Here is a 22,634-nt window from a genome sequence, read left to right on the forward strand (position 1 = left end):
CTGTATTTTCTTACCACATGTTGATCCTAACCCTCCAATCTGTAGAGGGATTGTTGATCCCAACCCTCCACAGATCGGAGGGTTAGGATCAACCTATGGAAATGATTTTTGGGGCGCAACCTATTTAGGCCGTGGCCCATCTAATGGACGGTTTGGATCATCCTATGGTGTATTCCATACCGTACTTGAGGAGTGCCATCATCAAAATACAGTAGTGCTGATAACATTTCCCTATCTAAATTTGCTTTGTTAAATAGTAAGCTAACTAACTAAGTTAGTTGGACAGCTTGGGCTTAAGTCATACGAAAAAATCATATTCCATTATTCATCTCTCTTACCACCCGACGTACCAGATTAATCCCAGCAAATACTGATAAAAAGATCCTGGCCGTCCAACCCCGATGTCTTCTAGCTCCCATCACTTTAACCAAGCCTAAACTGATAAACACGTTTGATTAGTTAAAACGTCACTTTCATTACCGCACTTAAAATCCGACAAGGATTGTCCCAATCCAACGGCTGAGAAAGACCCGCCAACAATCAACGGCTCACAACCTGCTCGACATTTAACAGGCTGGACGAAAGAGGAGAGTGCCGTTTGAGGTTCAAACTTTTGTTTGTAACGTTAACGGAAACCGTTTAGATCATTTATGAAAAAGGGTTTAGAAAACGCATCGTGTTGGGGGTTTCGTTGACGTCTGTAAACAGAGCCGTTAGTCTGTCTGTTTGTTTATAGTCTTTATTTCATTTTTTTTGGCCCTTCTCTCTTTCTTTCAACGGGCGAGGTTTTTTGAAAGCCTTCAAGTTTTCTTAGAGTTTGAGGGTTTGTAGCTTTTTTTCCCTCTCTCTCTATGAGCTCTGTTCAGATTCCCGCCATTTTTCTCTGTAAAAAGGTACTTTGATTTGTCTTTTAGTTTTCTTTACTGATCTTTCTCTCTCCATTCATTTTTTTTTCAGATTTTTTCGTCTATATTTTCATGAATTTTGATAGTTTTGATTTGTTTTCATGGAATTCATTTTTTTCCCCCTCCTCCTTTCATTGTTAGGACTTAGGAGCACTAGAATTATAGATCTTTTCCTTGTTGCCTTATATTTGTGGTTTAGATTTGGTTTTGGATTCGAAGATCTGCGATTTTTGTGTGTTTTTTTGGTTTATGTTTAGGGATGTATATGTTAGGGTTTTAAAGATTTGGAATTTAGGGTTTTTATGGGTTTTTGGGGAATTCTTGATAAGTGTTTTGGTTTTGTTGAATAGGATGTTGGGGATTGGAGATGATCTTGCGAGATGGCAGCAGTGAAAATTGAGGAGAGTTGTGTTGAGAACAAGCAATCAGCTGCCGCTTCGAGTTCTTCTGTTTCTGAGGAAAGTTATAGTATACCTCCGACGTCTCCATCTAATCGGTATAAGCTTGTTTGGATGGATTTGGAATTTTGTTTCTGTTTATTTTTTTGTTCTTATATGAGATTAGATCCTATAGGTGTTTGATTGATGAAATTTCGATAAGGACGTGTAGGTTTGTAGAGATTGCATTAGCTCAAAGCGACATAGTTTTGATATCTTAGGATTTATGGGAAACTAAATTAGAGGTTTAGCTGTTCCATTTGGTTGAATTGTAGAGAATTTGAGCTCAGTTTTGATCTCAAGGGGTTAGGTTTTTCATATCTTGGAAGATGCAATTTTTTTTTTTTTTTGGAGAATTTGTTGAGTGACTAAAATTGACATAAAATTTTGGTTGAATGGTTTTTTTTTGGGTAGTAGAAATTCTGAGACAAACACATCTATTCAATTCAGTGGTTAACCGAAATGGGGGAGAAATGAGAATTTGGCTCAAGATTTTGTTAAGCCAATGAAAGAAACTGGCCCAGTTGGACTTGATATTACAAGAACTAGAACTGCTCTCATAGTCATGCTAACTGCAATCTATGTAATCTTTATGCTTTCAGTAAGGCTCATGGTTCGTAACTAATGTAAGCAACTATTCAGAAATAAAAAACTACTGTAAGCAACTCTGTTGCACCGCAAGCCGGCACCTCAAGTCTGCCTCATTAAGCAGTAATTGTACTCTTATCCTCCCAAATGTAGTTGCTGGCAGCTGCAAGGTTAGGTAATTGTGAAGTCTCATGCCCATTGACTATAGGAGGATCTAACAACCATGATAAATTAGTAGTAAAAAGTAATTAATTAAATTCCACAGAGAAATGAAACCCATTTAAATGAGCAAGAAATACGTTACGATTTTCAAGATTAGTTTCAAAAAAGATGATCATCTTTGATATTTACTGTGTAATTTTAATCATCCATGAAATTGATTATAGACTTTTGTTGTATATCCAGGTTATTCAAAACAGACGTTCTTGATTGCAAGTTATTGTTCTAATTTTAAAGCATCAATTCTTGTTCTGTGAAGATGTTAAAAAAGTGGAGTTAGGGAAACCTAGTCACACTTGTGCGTGTTATCTTGGTGCACAAATCTAGGTCAAAATATTGAGATTTTTGGGCTATTCATTGAACATTAGAAGTTTAGTTATCATACTTTCCTTTTATGCTTTAACCATTCTGGATATGTAAATGTGCACCTTGTCATCCGGTGTATATTTCCATTTGTGAATTATTAGAACACACTTTTTATATCCTATTGCTGTTTGTTGTTACACTGCTATTAGCTTGTAGTAAAGATTTGGAACTTATGTCTAGTTAACAGAGTTTATGCTTTTCTGTTTGCTATTATGCTTGCTAATGTTGATCTAACTGTCTAGGAGGACTACTGGTCCTATAAGGCGAGCAAAAGGTGGTTGGACACCACAAGAGGTGAGCAATATATGAATACTTGTGCACATATATATATATATATATATATATATATATATATATATAGAGAGAGAGAGAGAGAGAGAGAGAGAGAGAGAGAGAGAGAGAACTGGATAATTAAGAAGCAGTTAGGACCAATTTGATGGCATGCATATTATACTTATACTGTATTTTAAAGACTAGAGGGTTCTATCAGTTTCTCCTTTGAGTTAATTGTTTCAGTACTTCAAAATCCTTTTTGTCAAACTACAGACCAAAATAGACCTTTGCTTCTGAAGCACTATAACCTGGGTTTTTTCTTAAATAACACCCAACATTTTACCAATTGGCTGTTTTGTAGATCTGCGATTAGTACATGATCCATCTATCTAAGATGCTCTTTCATGGATTTGCTTGTGCTCATATGTGTTCTTATTGTTGCTTCAATTTGCTTGTGCTCTTAAACTTTTTTGACCATAGAATCATTGTTCTTTCGCTATTGAATTGGTTATATAACATCTTGCTTACTACCCTTGGCAAACTCACAGGATGAGACATTAAGAAATGCTGTTGAAGCTTTTAAGGGAAAATGTTGGAAGAAAATAGGTTTGCACTCTTTATTTCCTCTAGAACTGCTAGCCTTTGTTATTAGTATCCATGATTTCTTGCATAGTAACATGGTTTGGTTTGACTTGCTGACTCAGGCTGGTCATTGATTAGCCTCCTTGGCTTCATACCATTCCTTAGACTGGATTTTTGCAGTTTTATATATCAATAATTCTATGCTAATGATACCCATGGCAGAAAAAAGTGATCTTCTTGCCCTGCTTCTATTTTAATATTCTTTGTTTATTGTTTCAGCAAGTATTTGTTTTATATGCAAATGTTTCCATTTTAGATTTTATCCGGTTACAATGTAGTTGAACAGGTCGATCTCTCCGGTGGTCTAATTTAATTGAATTTATTCAAACAAATCTGACTATAGTAGGATAAATTGGACCATCATCACTAGCCCGAAGAGCCATACTACCAAAATTTCTTGAATAGTTTATCATTCATCTTAAAAATGTATTCTTGTATTATTAAAAAGGTAAATGATATCCACCTCCCTTTTTTATAATGGCACTCCAATTCATTAATCGCTTTTCTCTTTGGCTCTTGAGTGTATCTTGGGAATTATAATAGCTTTTAAAAGCAAATTAGAAAAGTGTGAAATACTAGTTAAGGTGCCATTAAAACAAGGGAGTTTGGATATCATCGCCCACTAAAAATTGGAATTCATTACTTAGAAGTGTGTGTGGGTGTGTATTGTAGCCATAAGGGCATAGTAGTCTTTTGTATGTTCTCTTTCCTATAAATACATAAGTGAGGGGGAGGATCCCTAACTCACTCTTTCTCTTCTTCCTCTTTCTTTCTCTCTCTTTGGTGGCTTCTAACATGGTATCAGAGCCCTAGGGTTTGAGGCCCTAGGGACCACCTTGCAACCCCTTCCTCCCATCTCCTCTCCTCCACTCCCTGCTACAGTAACCCACTACAGTAACCCGCTACAGTACCCGCTACGGCACCGCTACAGTACCTGCTGCTACAGTACCCGATACAGTGACCCGCTACAGTACCCCCTATAGTTCCACCACTACCACCACAACCCTCCACCTCCTCCACCACCATCACCACCTCCTCCACCCCAACCTCCACCATTTGAAGCCCTACATATTCTAAAACCCTAATCTTCTTCTCCTTTTCTTCCTTTTTCCTTTCTTTTTGTCCCTTTCCTTCATGGCTAAATATTTTAGTCCTCATAACTCTTTCCGCAGCTCCGATTCCTTTGTATATTTATGTCTTTCTCTCTTCAAGGCCTTATCATGCCTCCCGCCTCTCTCGGTTGTAGTGGTTGTCATCGGAGCCGCAGTATTCTCTCTTGGCTCATCTAGTGGCCTCCTTCTTCGGTCTTTCTCTTCATGGATGCTCCATTTATTGCGGATCCCTCTCTTAGCCTGACCTTTTCGGTTCGTCCCTCTACATTATCTTCAGCTTCCTCTTTACCTAGCTCTTCTTCATTGGTGGATGGTTCATTCCCACCTCATTATGTGCCCTCTCTCACGGAGGACTATTCGAACGCTGAGCGGTGCCTTGTTAGCGCCTCTACTCATTCTAATTCCTTTGATGGCTCTACTATTGCTGCCTATAGCACTAGTGATCGTTCTACCTGTGGTGGCGGTCCCTTTGGCCGTGGTCGTCGCCGTAGTGTACGTGTTGGTGGGCAGGATCTTACTGGCGGCCGTGATACTGGTGGTAGTCCTCGTTCATATTGCTCTCATTGTCGGCGGGAGGGACCTTATCTTGACACTTTTTAAGCTCTTCATTCCGTGCTCCATCCGCCTCCTGAGCCTCGCATCGTTCACTCTGTACACCATTTGGCTTCTGCTCCTTCAGCTATATTGGCTTCTTCTTCACAGCACAGTACAACCGCCCCTTTTGAGGGCTTCTTTGTCTCTCGCGCTGACTATGATGAGTTCCAGCGCCTTCGATTATCCCGTCGCCCACAGAGTGCTGTCTTTGCCCAGCCAAGTAGTTTCCCTGCCTCTTTTCTTTCTAGCTCCAACTCCTAAATCATTGATTCTGGGGCATCGAACCATATGACAGGTACTTCTTCATCTCTTAGTTCCTTTCGACGCCTATCCTCGCAGTCTATTACTCTTGCTGATGGGAGTACTACTCCTATCTCTGGTATTGGCAGTATTTCTCCATGCTCTGGCCTTACCTTATCCTCTGTCTTATGTGTTCCCAAGTCCCCTTTTAGCCTACTTTTAGTTAGTCAGCTTACCAAACATCTTCATTGCTCTGTCTCATTTTATCCATCTGATTGTTTGTTTCAGAATCTCTTGACAGGAAAAACGATTGGTTCGGGATGTGAGGTGGATGGGCTTTATCGTCTCGACTGTGGCCCTTCCAGTACTGTTTTGCACAGCTCCATCGATGCCTATCAGTGGCACTATCGCCTTGGTCATCCTTGCCTCGAGCGTCTACATCGGACCTCCATTGTTTCTACTCCCATTCAGCCAGTGCGAGGCCTGTGAGCTTGGCAAACACCGTCGTGTGTCGTTTCCTCCTAGACTTGTTAGTAGAGTCTCGCACCCTTTCGAGTTGGTGATCGAGTCGTTATCATATCAAAAATAAATTTTATAAGCCTAATTATTACTCCTAGAATAGCGGTAAAATCAAGATTGTATTCACAGGGAACTAGAAGGCTAAGATGCGATGCTATTTAGAGTTTCAAAAATTAAATTAAAAGAAAGCAAGTAATTGGAAAATATGGAAAATAATTATGGAATAAAATTTGTAGGAAAGAGTTGTCTTCAGGATTCGAATCCACATTGATCCAGCAATTAATGTCTGGCACGCACACTTCGGTTCATTACTGCTACAAGCCTAATGACGCCACAGAAAAATAATCGTAATTTATCCTAAGTATAATCTATCTTGCCGATCACTATCGTCTTTCGCTACGCTTAGTTCGCTTAGTTATAGATTATTACCGGCTCAATCACAATTACCATATAAACCATTGCTTGAATAGAGGATCTAAATCACAGAAACAAATTCTTTAAACTAAATTTAACAATAAAAATTCATTCAACAAAATGGAGTCTAACCATCAAGCAATCAAGTGTAACAGATCAGAAAATTAATTAAAGGATCAATGTTTCATCTACAACTAAAGACAATAAGAACTTAGCCACTCATGATGTTAATCAATGCGATGCAGCATAGACGACGATCTCCCATGAAGTGTAGTGCGTCGGACGGAAACAAATGGCAGCGGTAGTCAGCGAGCAATGGACGAGCAATGGTGGAATGGCCGTGGCTTGCGAAGCAATCCAAAGTTGAATGAGAGCCCCATAAGGTTGGTCCATCCTCTTTTTATACTTGCAGAGAGAAAGTTCTTATTCTATATGTAAAGACCAAATACAAAAGGAAAACATCCTTGAATTAGCAAGCTAGAATTAGAAAAATATCTCCCCACATGCAGTCATGTTCTCCAATTGGCAACAAATGGCAACATATGGCAACATTGCCTTCACCCCTCTCACATGTGGAATAGTAAACTTTCTTTATTTACATTGCTTAGCTTCCAAGATATTCAACTGAAATCGGCACGCTTTTGATTTGGACGATAATTGTTCCTTTTTGAAGATCAACTACAATCATAAAAATTCACAAAGTGATATCAGTGTAATCATAAATATTAAATTAAAATTGTAAATTAAATAACACTTTTCATGAATAATTATGGCCCAATCACACTCCCCAACTTGCACTTTTGCTCGTCCTCGAGTGAAAGAGAACACAAAAAGAACTACTCTTCCTCTCCAACAATCAGCTCAACTCACACACTTAAAAGTATATAAAATTCTATCAATCAATCCATAGCATAGATTCTTTAGAATGTTGATCTAAATTAACACAAAGCTAAACAAAGAATAAATTCTCCTACAGCCTGCCAACCTCCATCTATGCTTCCAATCTAGCTCATCTCAAGCGCATGTTGTAATACCCAAGTACTATACCGCCCATTCATTTTAACTCATGCAGCTAAGGCACACTTCTTTCTTTCTTTTTTCACTTTAATTTGTGCAATGTCTTGACCTCGTAAGCTTTCTAGATGGCCCTTGTACGAGCTTTAGGCCAATTACTCTCAAACCAGACGGTTTTAAGGAATTAAGTTTAAAACACCTCTCGGGCTTACTTACTCGAGCCAAAAAGGCTACAAGCCGAGACTGGATCAAAGATTTTTTTTCTTTTTCTTTACTAACTAAAACCATCCATTTTACGCGAAACTCAATGCTGGTGACAAAGAGCCCCGGTTACTAACAAGGAAATAGCAACTTGTGTGCTTGCATTTTTTTTTTTTTTTGTAACAAGGCTTGCATAGCTAGACTTGAATCATCATTAACATACACAGGAGCTGGGGATTTGAAACATAAAGCAAACCGCTTAACAACCAATAGAAGAATAAAAGTGTTCTAGGCTTAACTAATTGTTAACGTAACCAACAGACTTATAAATCTCATGCTACAACTATTGAAAACAACGTTATAAACTTAAAAAGTGAAAAAGTAAGCATGATCAGCCAAAAATTCAGAGCTATTCTTAGTGTTCTCCCTCCCCAACCTAAATGACATTGTCCCCAATGGCATGCAAAAGAAAATGACAATATAAACAGAAGGAAGAAATAAAAGCCATATGAAAGAATAATACAACCTTGTGAGTCAGAGAGCTATCCTCATGTGCAATCCACCACCACATGCACCGCCTACCTGGAAATAAAACTAAAAAAAAACTACAAAGAAAGAGAACAATGTAAGATGGTGGGTTGCCTCCCACAAGCGCTAAGTTTACTGTCTTCAGCCAGACGGAGTAAAGCTCAAAGCACTCAAGACCCTGGATCTATCAAATCAATCGACTCAATTATTTGCCCATCCGTGAGACCATCCACATCAGGTTTCAAGCGTTGCCCATTCACCTTTAAAGTTTGCCCCGTTTTAGGATCTTGAATCTCGATGGCACCATGAGACACCTGAGTGACCACAAACGGTCCATCCCATCTAGAACGAAGTTTACCAGGAAAAAGACGCAATTTAGAATTGAAAAGCCAGAGACTTTCTGATTTGGCTCAAAAGACTTGCGGACAATGTGTTTGTCATGAAAAGCTTTGGTCCTAGCCTTATGGATTCGTGCGCTTTCATATGCTTCATTGCGCATCTCTTCCAACTCAATGATTTGGAGATAGCGATTGGAACCCGCTTGTGCCATGTCAAAGTTAAATTTTTTAATGGCCCAATAAGCACGATGCTCTAACTCGACCGGTAAATGACAAGCTTTCCCAAAAACCAATCGGTAAGGAGACATGCCAATAGGAGTTTTATAAGCAGTACGGTAGGCCCACAATGCATCATCAAGTCTCAAGGACCAATCTTTCCTGTCAGGCCTAATCGTTTTCTCCAAAATACGCTTTATTTCCCTATTGGACACCTCAACTTGACCGCTAGTTTGTGGATGATAAGGTGTTGCTACCTTATGAGTAAATGAATACTTTAGTAGTAACATCTCAAATTTACAGTTCTTAAAACGAGAACCATCATCACTGATGCTAGCCCGTGGAATTCCAAATCGACTGAAAATATTGCTCTGCACAAACTTAATCACTACCTTGTGATCATTGGTTCTAGTGGCCACTGCCTCAACCCATTTAGACACATAGTCTACCGCCACAAGAATATACTCAAAGCCAAAAGATGAAGGAAAAGGGCCCATGAAGTCTATACCCCAAACATCGAAAGTTTCAACCACCAAAATGGAATTTAGAGGCATCATATCCCTTCGAGACATGTTTCCTACCTTTTGACATTGGACACAGTTGCGGCAAAACTCATGCGCATCCTTAAAAAGAGTTGGCCAATAGAAACCACTTTGCAACACTTTAGCTGCGGTTTTCTTGCCACTGAAATGTCCCCCACAAGCAAGAGTGTGACAAAAAGTAAGGATACTACCAAATTCAGTCTCTGGGACACAACGACGTATGACTTGGTCAGGACAATACTTGAATAATTCCGGGTCCTCCCAAAAATAGAACTTAAGCTGTGAAAAGAAACGATCTTTTTCTTGCTTAGACCAACCAACAAGAATCTTTCCAATGGCCAAATAGTTCACAATATGCGCAAACCAAGGAGTATGGTTATGAGAAACAACGAATAACTGTTCATCACGAAAAGACTCCCTAACCAACTCGGTGGCGGCGGGGGGCTCAATTATGATCCTAGATAGATGATATGCTACCACATTTTCAGAACCTTTCTTGTCCTGAATTTCCAGATCAAATTCCTGTAGCAAGAGAATCCATCTAATCAATCTAGGTTTGGTATCTTTCTTGGCAAGCAAATGCCTAAGAGCGGCATGATCAGAAGATACCACAACCTTGGATCCTAAAAGATATGTCCGGAATTTATCAAGAGCGAACACCACAGCTAGCAATTCTTTTTCAGTGGTAGTGTAATTAAGTTGAGCTTCTGAGAATGTTTTGCTAGCATAATAAATGACAATGAGCTTTTTGTTCATTCTTTGTCCCAACACTGCTCCAACTGCATAGTCAGAGGCGTCACACATAATCTCAAATGGAAGAGACCAGTCAGGTGGTTGCATTATGGGTGCTTCAGTTAAAGAGGTTCTGAGAGTAATGAAGGCTTTAAGGCATGCATCACTAAAGACAAATGGTGCATCCTTGGCAAGCAAATTGCACAAGGGTCTAGAAATAGTGCTGAAGTCTTTGATGAAACGCTTATAGAAGCCCGCATGACCTAAAAAAGAACGGACCTGACGGACTGAAGTAGGGGGTGGGAGTTTTGATATCAGATCAACCTTGGCTTTGTCAACCTCTATCCCCCGTTGAGACACAATGTGGCCAAGAACAATCCCCTGTTGAACCATAAAATGACTCTTCTCCCAACTTAAAACAAGATTAGTCTCCATGTAACGTTTTAAAACCTTAGACAATTTTTGGAGACAATCATCAAAGGACGACCCAAAGACTGAGAAATCATCCATGAAGACTTCAAGAAATTGCCCCACCATGTCAGAAAAGATAGCCATCATGCACCTTTGGAAAGTGGCAGGTGCATTACATAGTCCAAATGGCATTCGTCGGAATGCGAATGTACCATAGGGGCATGTGAAGGTGGTTTTCTCTTGGTCTTCTAGACACACAGGCACTTGATTATACCCGGAATAACCATCCAGGAAACAAAAATGGCTCTGGCCTGCTAATTTCTCAAGAATTTGGTCAATGAAGGGAAGATGGAAGTGATCCTTGCGGGTGACTGCGCTCAACTTAAGATAATCAATGCACACTCGCCAACTTGTTGTTGTGCGAGTGGGAACCATGTCACCTTGATCATTCTCCACCATGGTGATGCCGGTCTTCTTTGGCACCACTTGAGTAGGACTCACCCACTTACTGTCTGAGATGGGATAAATAATACCAGCATCTAACCATTTCACCACCTCATTCTTAACAACCTCGCGCATGTTGGGATTCAATCTTCTTTGCGCATCGCAGAAAGGTTTCGCACCATCTTCACAATAAATGTGATGCATGCAGATAGATGGACTGATTCCTTTGAAATCTGCAACCGATCACCCAATGGCAGCCTTGTGATCCTTGAGAACACCCAACAATTGGCTTTCTTGGTCAGATGTAAACTGGAAGCAACGATGACAGGTAAAGTATCATTTGACCCCAAGAAAGCATACTTCAATGAAGTTGGCAGTGGTTTCAAATCCAAAACCGGCGGTGACTCAGTAGAGCAAGGTTTTGGCTTTTCAGCCAGGGTGGGCAAGGGCTCATACTTGATAGTCCATGGAGGCCTATATGAGGGAGTTGGGAAATCTAACAATGTGTTCACCTCCTTTGTATATGCCTCAATATCGAAATCTTCTACCCCAAAAGAAGTCAAACACTTTTGCAATGTATCATCTGCTAAAAATTGGGAAGTGTGATCTAACACCACTTCATCGATAAGATCCACTGCAAAACATTCCTCCTCACGCTGTGGTCCTAAGGAAGCATTGAAGATGTTCAATCGGAGCTTCTTATTGCTAAAGGAAATATTCATTGCACTTGACCTACAATTTATGCAAGCATTGGCGGTGGCCAGGAATGGACGTCCTAAGATAATTGGCTGTTGTTTCCCATTATTTGCCATTTCCATGTCAAGTACGAGGAAATCAACAGGAAAATAAAGCTCATCCACTTTCACCAAAACATCCTCAATTAGACCTCTAGGTATCTTTATGGACCGATCGGCAAGTTGGAGAATAACTTATGTGGTCTTCAACTCTCCAAACCCAAATTGTTCATAAACTGAGCTAGGTAACAGATTGACACTCGCCCCTAGATCAAGGAGTGCTCGCTCAATGGAAAGGTTTCCAATGACACATGATATAAGAGGAGCTCCGGGGTCCTTAAGTTTAGGGGGGAGTTTATTTGACAGTACCACACTCACTTGCTCAGTCAAATGGACTGTTTTATGAACTTGGGTTTTCAGCGTACGCTTTTGTGTGCATAAATCTTTCAAAAATTTAGCATAAGCTGGAACTTGCTTGATTGCATCAAGAAGGGGCAGATTGATTTGAACTTGTTTGAACAATTCTAACATCTCTTCCATCTTGGCGCCCTTCTTCCCAAATAAGGAAGATGAAGGAGACTCCAAACATGAGGGGAAAGGGGCTTTTGGCATGTAGGAATCAGGTTCGCTCTCCCCCACGTGTTTGTTCTCCAGGTGTTTGGTAACTTGAGTCTTGGTGACTGCACTAGACTCTTTCTTAGTACTCTCTTCAGAGGTTCCTACCACTCGGTCATTCCTTAAAGTCATGACTGCCTTGGCTTGCTCATGAAACACTTTGTTGCTAGGCTGGCTATTCAGATTACTTACTGCTTGACTTGGTAGTTGGCCTTCCTCTCTTCTACTAATGGCATCCGCTAGTTAGCCCAATTGGGTTTCTAGCTTGGCGATGGATTGGGTATGTGAGTGGGAGATCTGAGTATTAAGTTCCAACCCATTCAAAGCGCGCCACACTTTTTCCTCAAATGCTGAATTTTGTTGAGGTGGAGGACTTGGTTGCTACGTGTCTCTATAGGCATTCTGTTGATTGGAAATATTTTGCCTATAAGGTAAATTTTGAGAGACATTGGGTTGTTTCCATGCAAAGTTTGGGTGATTTCTCCAACCTGGATTATAGGTATTTGAAAATGGATCATTGCCCGGTTTGGAGAGAAACCTTGTGCAGCTTGCACGTGCTCTTGGATAAATTCAGGGAATTGCGCAGCTGAAGGACAATCGCTTATATAATGAGTGGGGCTGGCGCAAAGAGCACACACCTCTTGGCAATTTTGGGATGGGGCTGACTACCTCAAATTCTATCAAACAGCCAGTAATCGGTCCAACTTCTGAGCTAGCATATCCACCTTGGTGTTTATGTCCACCGATTGGCCTTTCTCATAAATGCCGCCTTTCTTTTGTCGGTCGGTGAGGGAATTTTCAGTAGAGGCCGAGACATGATGCAAAGAATTTTCGCTAAGAGTCTCAAATAATTTCCATGCCTCGTCATCACTTTTATGCATGAAAGTCCCACCACAAGAGGCATCTACCATCTGCCTATGTCTGTCAATCAGTCCATCATAGAAAAATTGGACCAACTGCCATTTAGGCACAGCATGATGGGGGCATTTACGGATAAGATCTTTGAGTCTTTTCCAGGTCTCATGATATTGCTCACCATCAATTTGCGAGAAGCTAGTGATGGCGCGCCTAATCTGATTGGTTCAACCTATGGGAAAATATTTTTTAAGGAATTCCTGTTGCATTTCTGCCCATGTAGAGATAACCACCGCATCCAAGGAATTGAGCCATTGTTTGGCTTTATCCTTGAGAGAGAATGGGAACAAAATCAACTTCAGGGCATCATCCGAAAAATTCTGGATTTTACAATGGAGCATATCTCCAGGAATTCATCAAGGTGCTTATATGGTTCTTCATTATTACGTCCATAAAAAGATGGAAGCATCTGAATGACACTGGACTTAATTTCATATTGAGTTGCTTGAACAGTAGGAACCCTAATGCATGAGGCCAACGTATAAGCCGAAGGGGTAAAATGCTCACTCAATGGACGTTGTATCAGGTTTTCTGCCATCTTTTTATTTTGCCGAATTAGAGTTAAGGGTCTTTCAATTTCAGGATCTAAATCAATTAATTCGGATTGACACGAACGACGACCATGCATCTACTGACTCAAAGCTAAAAAAAATAAAAATAAATAAATAACTAAGAAAAGCTTACAACCAATGGTACGGCTCCTGGGATCAATGCGTTGAAATCTCTTTGCTTCGCCCACTTGGTTGCCTGAAAAAAAACCAACAAAAAGAAACGAATTAGATTGACCTAAAAATTATAACTAAAACTAGAATAAAAATAAATATATAAAAAAAACTAACACAACGGAAACAGAAAGGAAAGAAACTACTAAATCAAACAAAGCAACTGTGCTTCAGTTCCCCGGCAAACGGCGCCAAAATTTGATCGAGTCGTTATCAGATAAAAATAAATTTTATAAACCTAATTATTACTTCTAGAATAGCGGTAAAATCAAGATCGTATCCACATGGAACTAGAAGGCTAAGATGCGATGCTATTTATAGTTTCAAAAATTAAAATTTTGAATTCAAGTAATTGGAAAATATGGAAAATAATTATGGAATAAAATTTGCAGGAAAGAGTTGTCTTCAGGTTTCGAATCCACATTGATCTAGTAATTAATGTCTGGCGCGCACACTTCGGTTCATTACTGCTACAAGCCTAATGACGCCACAGAAAAATAATCGTAATTTATCCTAAGTATAATCTATCTTGCCGATCACTATTGTCTTTCGCTACGCTTAGCATGCTTAGTTCGGTTAGTTATAGATGATTACCGGTTCAATCACAATCACCATATGAACCATTGCTTGAATAGAGGATCTGAATCACAGAAACAAATTCTCTAAACTAAATTTAACAATAAAAATTCATTCAACAAAATGGAGTCTAAACATCAAGCAATCAAGTGTAACAAATTAGAAATTTAATTAAAGGATCAATGTTTCATCTACACCTAAAGACATTAAGAACTTAGCCACTCATGGTGTTAATCAACGCGACGCATCATAGAGACGATCTCCCATGAAGTGCGGTACGCCAGCTGATAGTGGACGGAAACAAATGGCAGCGGTAGTCAGCGAGCAATGGACAAGCAATGGTGGAATGGCCGTGGCTTGCGAAGCAATCCAAAGTTGAATGAGAGCCCCAGAAGGTTGGTCCATCCTCTTTTTACCCTTGCAGAGAGAAAGTTCTTATTCTATATGTAAAGACCAAATACAAAAGGAAAACATCATTGAATTAGCAAGCTAGAATTAGAAAAAGATCTCCCCACATACAGTCATGCTCTCCAATTGGCAACAAATGGCAACATATGGCAACATTGCCTTCACCCCTCTCACATGTGGAATAGTAAACTTTCTTTATTTACATTACTTAGCTTCCAAGATATTCAACTAAAATCGGCAAGCTTTTGATTTGGACAATAATTGTTCCTTTTTGAAGATCAACTACAATCATAAAATTCATAAAGTGATATCAGTGTAATCATTAATATTAAATTAAAATTGTAAATTAAATAACACTTTTCATGAATAACTATGGCCCAATCAGTTAGTACACTCTGATGTATGGGGTCCTGCGAGGACTACCTCTCTTTTTTTATACCTATATTTCATTGTCTTCATTGATGACTTTTCTCGCATGACTTGGCTTTATCTGCTTAAAGACCGCTCGGCGGTTTTCTCTGCGTTTCGCACCTTTCATGCCGAGGTTACAAATCAGTTTGGTCGTTCAATCAAATGTTTGTGCACTGATAAAGCTTGAAAGTATTTTTCACAATCTAATAGCTTCCAAGAATTCCTCTCTACTCGTGGCATCATCCACCAATCTTCATGTGCTCACACCTCCCAACAAAATGGTATGGCAGAACGTAGGTTGAGATCTTTACTGGATGAGACCTACACTCTTCTCATTCAAATGCGGGTCCCTAAGACCTATTGGGGTGATGCCCTCCTTACAGCCTGCTTCCTTGCCAATAGGCTTCCTTCCTTTGTCCTTGGTGGTTCGTCCCCATTCACCTTATTACATCCCCAGCATGACCCTTTTCCTCTCACCCCTCGGGTCTTTGGTTGTGTGTGCTTTGTCCACAACCTCGGCCCTGGATTAGATAAATTGGACCCTCGTGCTGAGCGATGTCTCTTTCTTGGGTATTCTCGAACCCAGAAAGGTTATCGATGTTACAGTCCTCGCTTACGTAGGTCATTTGCCTCTGCTGATGTCACTTTTTTTAGTTCGAGTCTTACTTTATCACTCCTCATGGGAATCGTCTCGCAGTTCTTGATTCGGACATCCCGCTTCCTCGTCTAGCTCTTCCAGACCCCATACCTTCTCCTTCCCCGTCTCCTCCTTTGCCGGTCCTTGAGTCTTGCATACCTTCTCCGTCCTCAACTCCTCATTTGCCGGTTCCTCCGTCTAGCATTGTTTATGAGCCCTCCTCTTCATTACAGGCTCCAGAGGCTCCTCCTCCAGCTCCTACGAAGACATATCAACGCAAGTCGAAGTCTACAGCCCATCGGCCTCCTCCTACGCCATCGACATCTCAGCCGGAGATCACGACTATCTCTTCTCAGGTACCTGCAGATTCTCCCATTGCCTCGTGTACTCGTTCTCATAGTATTGCTCATCCTATTTCCTCAGTTGTTTTCTATGACTCTCTACCCCTATGTTTCAGAGTTTCGTATATTCTTTGTCTTCTGTTTCTGCTCTTGATCATCCTGGTTGGCGTGCAGCTATGGACCTTGAGATGGAGGCCCTTCAGGCCAATCATACATGGGATTTGGTTCCCCTTCCACCTGGAGCTCGGCCCGTCTGTTGCCGCTGGGTTTATGCTGTCAAACACTTACCTGACGGGACAATTGAGCGCCTTAAGGCGTGCCTAGTTGCCAAAGGTTATACTCAAACCTTTGGAGTTGATTACCATGAGACATTTTCCCCGGTTGCCAAAATACCATCTGTCAGGGTTTCTCACTTGCAGTTAACAACGGCTGGCCCCTACTTCAGTTAGATGTGAAGAATGCCTTCTTACATGGAGAGCTTATTGAGGAGGTGTATATGGAGCAACCTCGTGGGTATGTTGCTCAGGGGGAGATGTCCTCCTCAATGTGTCGGTTGCGGCGATCTATATATGACCTGAAGCAGTCCCCTAGAGCTTGGTTTGGCCGGTTTAGCAATGCTATCATGCGCTTTGGCATGAAGCAATGTGTTGCTGATCACTCTGTCTTCAGTTATCAGTCGGGTGCTGGTTGTGTTCTATTTATAGTGTATGTTGATGACATTATCATTACAGGCAGTGATTCAGCGGGGATACACAAACTGAAGACATTCTTGCAGAAAGAGTTCTCAACTAAAGATCTGGGACGTCTTAGATACTTTCTTGGCATTGAGGTTGCCCATTCTACTAGAGGTATCTCTCTCTCTCGCGGCGAAAATATGTGTTGGATCTTCTTGAGACATGTTACCTTGGAGTGAAACCTGCCTTCCTATGGACCCAAATGTGAAACTTCTTCCAAAAGAAGGCTAGTGGGTAAGCTCATATATCTTACAGTCACTCGTCTAGATATATCATATGATGTTGGTGTTGTTAGCCAACATATGAGCTCACCCCGTACTTCCCACCTGGCAGTAGTGATTAAGATTATTTCGCTACTTGAAAGGGGCACCAGGGAAAGGCCTCCTATTCAAGAGGCATGGGCATATCAGGTTGGAAGGATTTAGTGATGCAGACTGGGCAGGATCTCCTGCAGATAGGAGATCCACCACCGGATATTGTACCTTTTGTTAACTTACCAACTTCTCCTAAAGCTTAAGCTTTTGGAGAAGTTGGTAAGTTAACATGGTATCACAGCCAAAGTTCTCGAGTTCAAACCTCCCGGATAGCAAAAATCCACATGCGATGGTCGGCCCAAAGTGGGACCACATGTGCCAGGTGTTTGCCAAGTGGGCCACACGTGCGGGGGAGTGTTAAAGTATAAAAGATAAACAACGTCTTTCTCCAATAGCCTAAGCTTTTGGATAAGTTGGTAAGTTAACATGGTATCAAAGCCAAAGGTTTCGAGTTCAAATCTCCCGGATAGCAAAAATAAAATCCTTCGACTACAAGAGACGAAGCAGCTTCTGTTTAAGATCCTATCAAGCATTTGGTGGAGAATATCCACTTTTCAATCCATCCAATTCCCCACTGTTCCCAGGCTATCCCCACCAGAGGAGTCAGATTAAAAAAAAACCCTATTTGCAGCAAAAACCCCAAAAAAATCCCAAATCCATAGATCCGAAACCCTTTTGCAAGAACAAGGACAATAACTCAACATAATCCGAAAATCAGAAGCCCTTTTGCATCAGAAACCATGGATCAGAAACCCTAGTGGAAAATAAACATCAAGAACAAACTAAAACACAAGATCAGAAACCCACTTTGAAGAAAACCCAAAATAAAAGTTGCTGAAACAAACACACAGAGAGAGAAAGAGATATGAAGAGACAAAGAGTGAGAGATATAGCTTGCCAGAGACAAAAAAAAAAGATTTGTGAAAGAGAGAGGGGCAGGAGAGAGAAATAGAGAGTGAGGTGAGGGAGAGAGACCAACGTTGTCGTAGACGAAGTTATGAGGACGCCGGAGGGAGCTTCTCACCGGAGAAGACGAAGTTACGTGGCTAGGATTTTTCTCCTTCGCATGGAGTTGTGAAAAAAGAGAGCCCGAGCTTTTTTCCCTCGAAGGAAAAGAAAAGAAATCCCGTGTTTTTGGTCGGAAACCAAATCTCGTTTTGGCGAGAAAATAATATTTCCACATCATTCTTTTCAATTTACACGTGGGTATTTGTTTGTTTCTCGAGAAGACTTCCGAACAGCGACAAAGAGGGTCTCGCGGGAAAAAAAACGCACTTTCTCTTCTTTTCAAGGGGGCGGGAAGGCAAGTGAACAGCTCCTAAGGTTATTAACTTTCTAGGCCCGTTTGGGCTGGGTCTTTACAAGAGCTATATAGGAAAGTGAATTAGTTGTTACAGAAGGGTAGTATACTAGAGAGCTTAATCCCATGTGTTGTACCTGTGTAATTGATCCGAAGAATGATGGGTCATGGAGGATGCGTTTGGTTAGCTGAGCGATCAACAAGATCACCGTCAAATATAGGTGTAAAAATGGTTGAAGATGAAAGAGAAAGAAGGACGCTAGGAGAAGGAAGAAAGAGGAAGGAATAAAGAGATGGAGGATGAAGTAGGCGTCAATAGGGGAGAGAAAAGTATCGTCCACCCCCATTGACCCTTTCTTTTTTATTACTAATAAAAGAATGATAAAGGACAATAATTCCCATCATTACCTTTAAACACACTCGTATACGTTAACACTCCCCCTCAAGCTAGAGCTTATATACCAAATAACTCCACCTTGTAAGACATATACTCTATTCTTCTTGTACTAAGCTTTTGTGAATAGGTCTGAAATTTTAAAGAATGGTAACCATGTTGTTTGATGTGTAATTTTAAAAAACAATGTTCAAATGCTTTATGGTTACAAGATGGCATGATAAATTAATATGTGATGTCACACAATATAGAGTTCGTAAAGTTTTGTGACTGAAAAACAGTGGTGCCTAGCTATCTTGAAATTGAAATTTACTTTCTCTTGGTTGTTAAATGAATAAAGTGAGTCGCTACTTTTTCTGAAATATAGGAGTATGCTAACAGATGCACGAGGACATGTTTATAAATTCCTGAATATTATAAGAAACTCATTCTAGGGTAGAAATGTAACCATGCTATTTTCTAGATTAACATATCCAATCAAAATCTTTGTTGTGGAAAGTAGAAGAGTTGAAGTGAGGAAGCAGCAATTTCCAACATTCATTAAGTGGAGGGTAAACTTATTGAAAGATGTTATCCACATTTCTTTTGTTTCGATATCAGCGGTTTTTTTTTTAATGGTGTTTTGAAATCAGCGTTCCTATGTTTTGAAGTTCTCTAATTGGATGTTGATATTTTTTCAGTTGTAACAGCGAAAAGTAAATAATGACAGGAGTGCCAATATCAGAACAAAGGAATGCTAACTTATTTTGGATTGTAAAATGGGAAAATATAATATTGTAGTTGGATAAAATAGAGTAATTGATTAATGTGAAAGTGATTTTGTTAACTTAAGATGTGGTAGAAGCAGCTTGTGGCATGGGGGGAAAAAGAAGTGTGAGGGCACCTTGGATTGAAGAACAAGAGGGGAAGAAACAACAAATAGTTATCTCCAAAGTACAATTGATGAGATGATGGCATTATGTATCAGCATTGGAAAATTCTGTACTTTTTAGCCAAAATTGCTCAATTTCAAATGTAGTGGGTTTGTAAGGTAAAATTCAGGGGAAATTCGCCTAATTTTGGATGTACACAAGTTTAAAGGAAATACTGAGGACCCTTTTTGCATCTTACAGCTTCTGAAAACTATTGCAAAATGGTGTCGACCTTGTAAACTGTTCTCTCTTGTGTATAAAGATGTGGATAAATCTTTTGGTTAGTATAATAAAAAAAAGGTAGCCTTGACAGGGAACATATTTTAAAGATTTACCAGTTTTCCTATCTAAGTCAGTGCAGAGTTAAAGAGGATTGTGTGAGATCTGAACCCCTAAACACTAGACAAGATGCTAAGCTTGCAAGCCAGATATTAACGATGATTGAACTCTTAGTTAGTCGGCCTATTGCATTCATAATCACGACTAGGGTTCTAGGAAATAGGGAAAATCACTAAAAGTACTTTTACGCGGAAAAAAAACAGAGGGGTTTGTATTTTGGCAAGCTTTCCAGATAAAAGCTGCCAACATATTGTTGACAAGTTTCTTCATGTATTTCTTGACACAATTAGTCCTATTCCAGGAACGGAATGAAATAAGAAATAAACTGAAAAGGGTGTGGGTTGTATTTCCATGCCAAGATAGCTAATCAATATCCTTTGGAAAAGTCAAATATTTAAGAAGTACTGAAGTAGGAAAGTGCCAATGTAGAAACATGAGTCTGATATTGAATGCCCTTAGAATTTCGGAACACAAAAATTTTCATTATACTATCTAGCATGATATAGTTTTTAGGCTTATAATGTATTTTTTTTTGTTTTGTTTGGTAAGCTGGGATCGAACCTGCGACCTTGAGGTTGAGAACCAAAAGCCTCCATCATTGAGCTACTGACCCAATCCTTTTTAGGCTTATAATGTAGCAAGAGAGTTTTTATGTGTAGTTAATTAGTAATCATAAAGTTTTGTGATCGATATAATTTGGCATGATCTTGATTTTGTTTTTCCTGTAATAATCATGAATCTGTGAATTAGTACCGTCGATTTTTCACTATCCTACAGCTAGCTAAATGATTGTCTTCCACCAATCACAGCTATTTTTTCCAGCATAATACAGAAATTTTCGCATAAATTTGTGTTTGGACTGGGGGTGTTTCCTATAATTGATTATTTGTCCATATGCAGCTGAATATTTCCCAGATAGATCAGAAGTTCAATGTTTGCATCGATGGCAAAAAGTTCTTAATCCAGAACTTATTAAGGGTCCATGGACCCCAGAGGTTTAGTGCTAACTTTCCTCCTTTTTATGCATGTCTATTAAGTAAAAACAGTTCTAGCATAATTGTGATTTAAGTCATTTTTTCTATTTTCATCTGGTTAACAGGAAGATGATAAAATCATTGAACTGGTATCAAAGTATGGCCCTGCAAAGTGGTCTGTTATATCAAAGTCTTTGTCAGGTCGCATTGGGAAACAATGTCGGGAGAGGTAATCTTGTGTGCCGATATTATTTACTATTCAAATATTTCCTTACGGTTTTGATTTTGTTGGAAATGTCACTCATATTTCCTTATTGGTACATGGATCTGGATGTAAGTGATTGTTTGATTGACAAGAAAAAAAATTCGAATCGTCTTTTCCTTTCCTTTTCCACCACTTTCCAAGAAATTACTTTTTGTTGAAACAATTTTTTTTCTCGTTTTCTTCGTCGTCAACCACCACATCATCTTCTTCTTCCTACTTCTCACATCTACAAACCTTTCTTCACGACTGCAAATTGGTCAAGCACTCCCGCCAAGTCTATCTATCTTGTTCTGAACCTTCAATTGCTGCCAAAAGAGTCGCAATGGCTCCTTGAAAAGTAATATAATCTCGGTGCGAAAACCTTCTTCCAATTGGAGCTGCTTTCGACGTGATTGATGGTCTTCAAGGGCTTAATTTTTGAATTCAAAATGTCACTTGTAGATTCCAATGATGCTATTGAATGAAAAGGGCGTTTCCAATAGGAATTTCTTGAATTTCTCCGAATCCCACAACGGGGTTGCAAACTGAAAATTTCAAGTTGGTTTTTTTGTGATGGCGTCAGCAGGAGAATCCTGGCAATACTACTGACTTGTTGGGCGCACCTGTGTGTGAGGCAGAGAGAGGATGGGCATTGGTGCAGTGAGCAGACAGGAAGGAGCTCGGTGGCCTCCCGAGGGGGACTCGGAGAGGTCGGAGATTTTGGCGATCTGTCATTTATACATCTATTAGTGCTGGGTCCCTACGACCTCGCTTGGATGATACTACAGTGCTATTTGGTCATGTAGCGGATGAATGAAAATTTTCCTGTTGGACTCGAAAAAGAAATATTTCATCTTGCTGGTAAATTTTTGGAGGAAAAAGGGCTCTTTTTCCAGATGAAAATTTTTTTCCATCGAATTTTTTCTAGGCAAAACCAAATGTTAGATAGTAGGCAAAAGTTGAAAAAATCCTTTTCCAAGTTTTGATGTCAACAAAACAACCCATAAAGGAACATTTGGAATGAATTCTGGTCGTGCTTTTCAAATTTTCATTGCATCTCTCTTTTTTTTTTCTTTTTCTTTCTTTTAGAACATTGATATTACAATACTAAGGATGATAGGGTTTTTGAGCAGTGATCTGGTGAACTTGTTTGAATTGTAAGAGGTGAATAGTTTTAAGTTAATGATTTTTTATTAGTCAACTATCTAGTCCTCAATTTTCAAAGTTACAGATCTATTTTTTTGTAATATTGTCTCTTGATTATCAATTCATTGTTAACCCTCTTTACTCTTTGGCACCTAGATACTTGTAGAGGTTTAACTTGTCATTT

At 39.8% G+C, this 22,634-nt stretch overlaps 1 protein-coding gene and 1 non-coding gene across 2 annotated transcripts in view; both read left to right on the forward strand.

Annotated features, from left to right (window-relative positions):
• Positions 1-757: 757 nt before the first annotated feature.
• LOC143880148 (transcription factor MYB3R-3-like) overlaps positions 758-22,634 on the forward strand; it is a 43,973-nt gene continuing 22,096 nt past the window's right edge. The window contains exons 1-6 of the mRNA XM_077382920.1: positions 758-893; positions 1,256-1,401; positions 2,758-2,809; positions 3,337-3,394; positions 20,987-21,081; positions 21,186-21,289. Coding sequence (XP_077239035.1) covers positions 1,286-1,401; positions 2,758-2,809; positions 3,337-3,394; positions 20,987-21,081; positions 21,186-21,289 — 425 coding nt within the window. The 5' untranslated portion in view covers positions 758-893; positions 1,256-1,285. The remainder of the gene's footprint in view (positions 894-1,255; positions 1,402-2,757; positions 2,810-3,336; positions 3,395-20,986; positions 21,082-21,185; positions 21,290-22,634) is intronic.
• LOC143880517 (small nucleolar RNA R71) lies at positions 13,054-13,159 on the forward strand. Its single transcript, XR_013251741.1, has one exon. It is a non-coding gene; the product is annotated as a small nucleolar RNA R71 (small nucleolar RNA).

This window comes from Tasmannia lanceolata, unplaced genomic scaffold, assembly GCF_043159265.1.
Source record: "Tasmannia lanceolata isolate RefF3 unplaced genomic scaffold, GAP_Taslan_0.1 ptg000006l, whole genome shotgun sequence".
In the NCBI taxonomy this organism is placed as follows: Eukaryota; Viridiplantae; Streptophyta; class Magnoliopsida; order Canellales; family Winteraceae; genus Tasmannia; species Tasmannia lanceolata.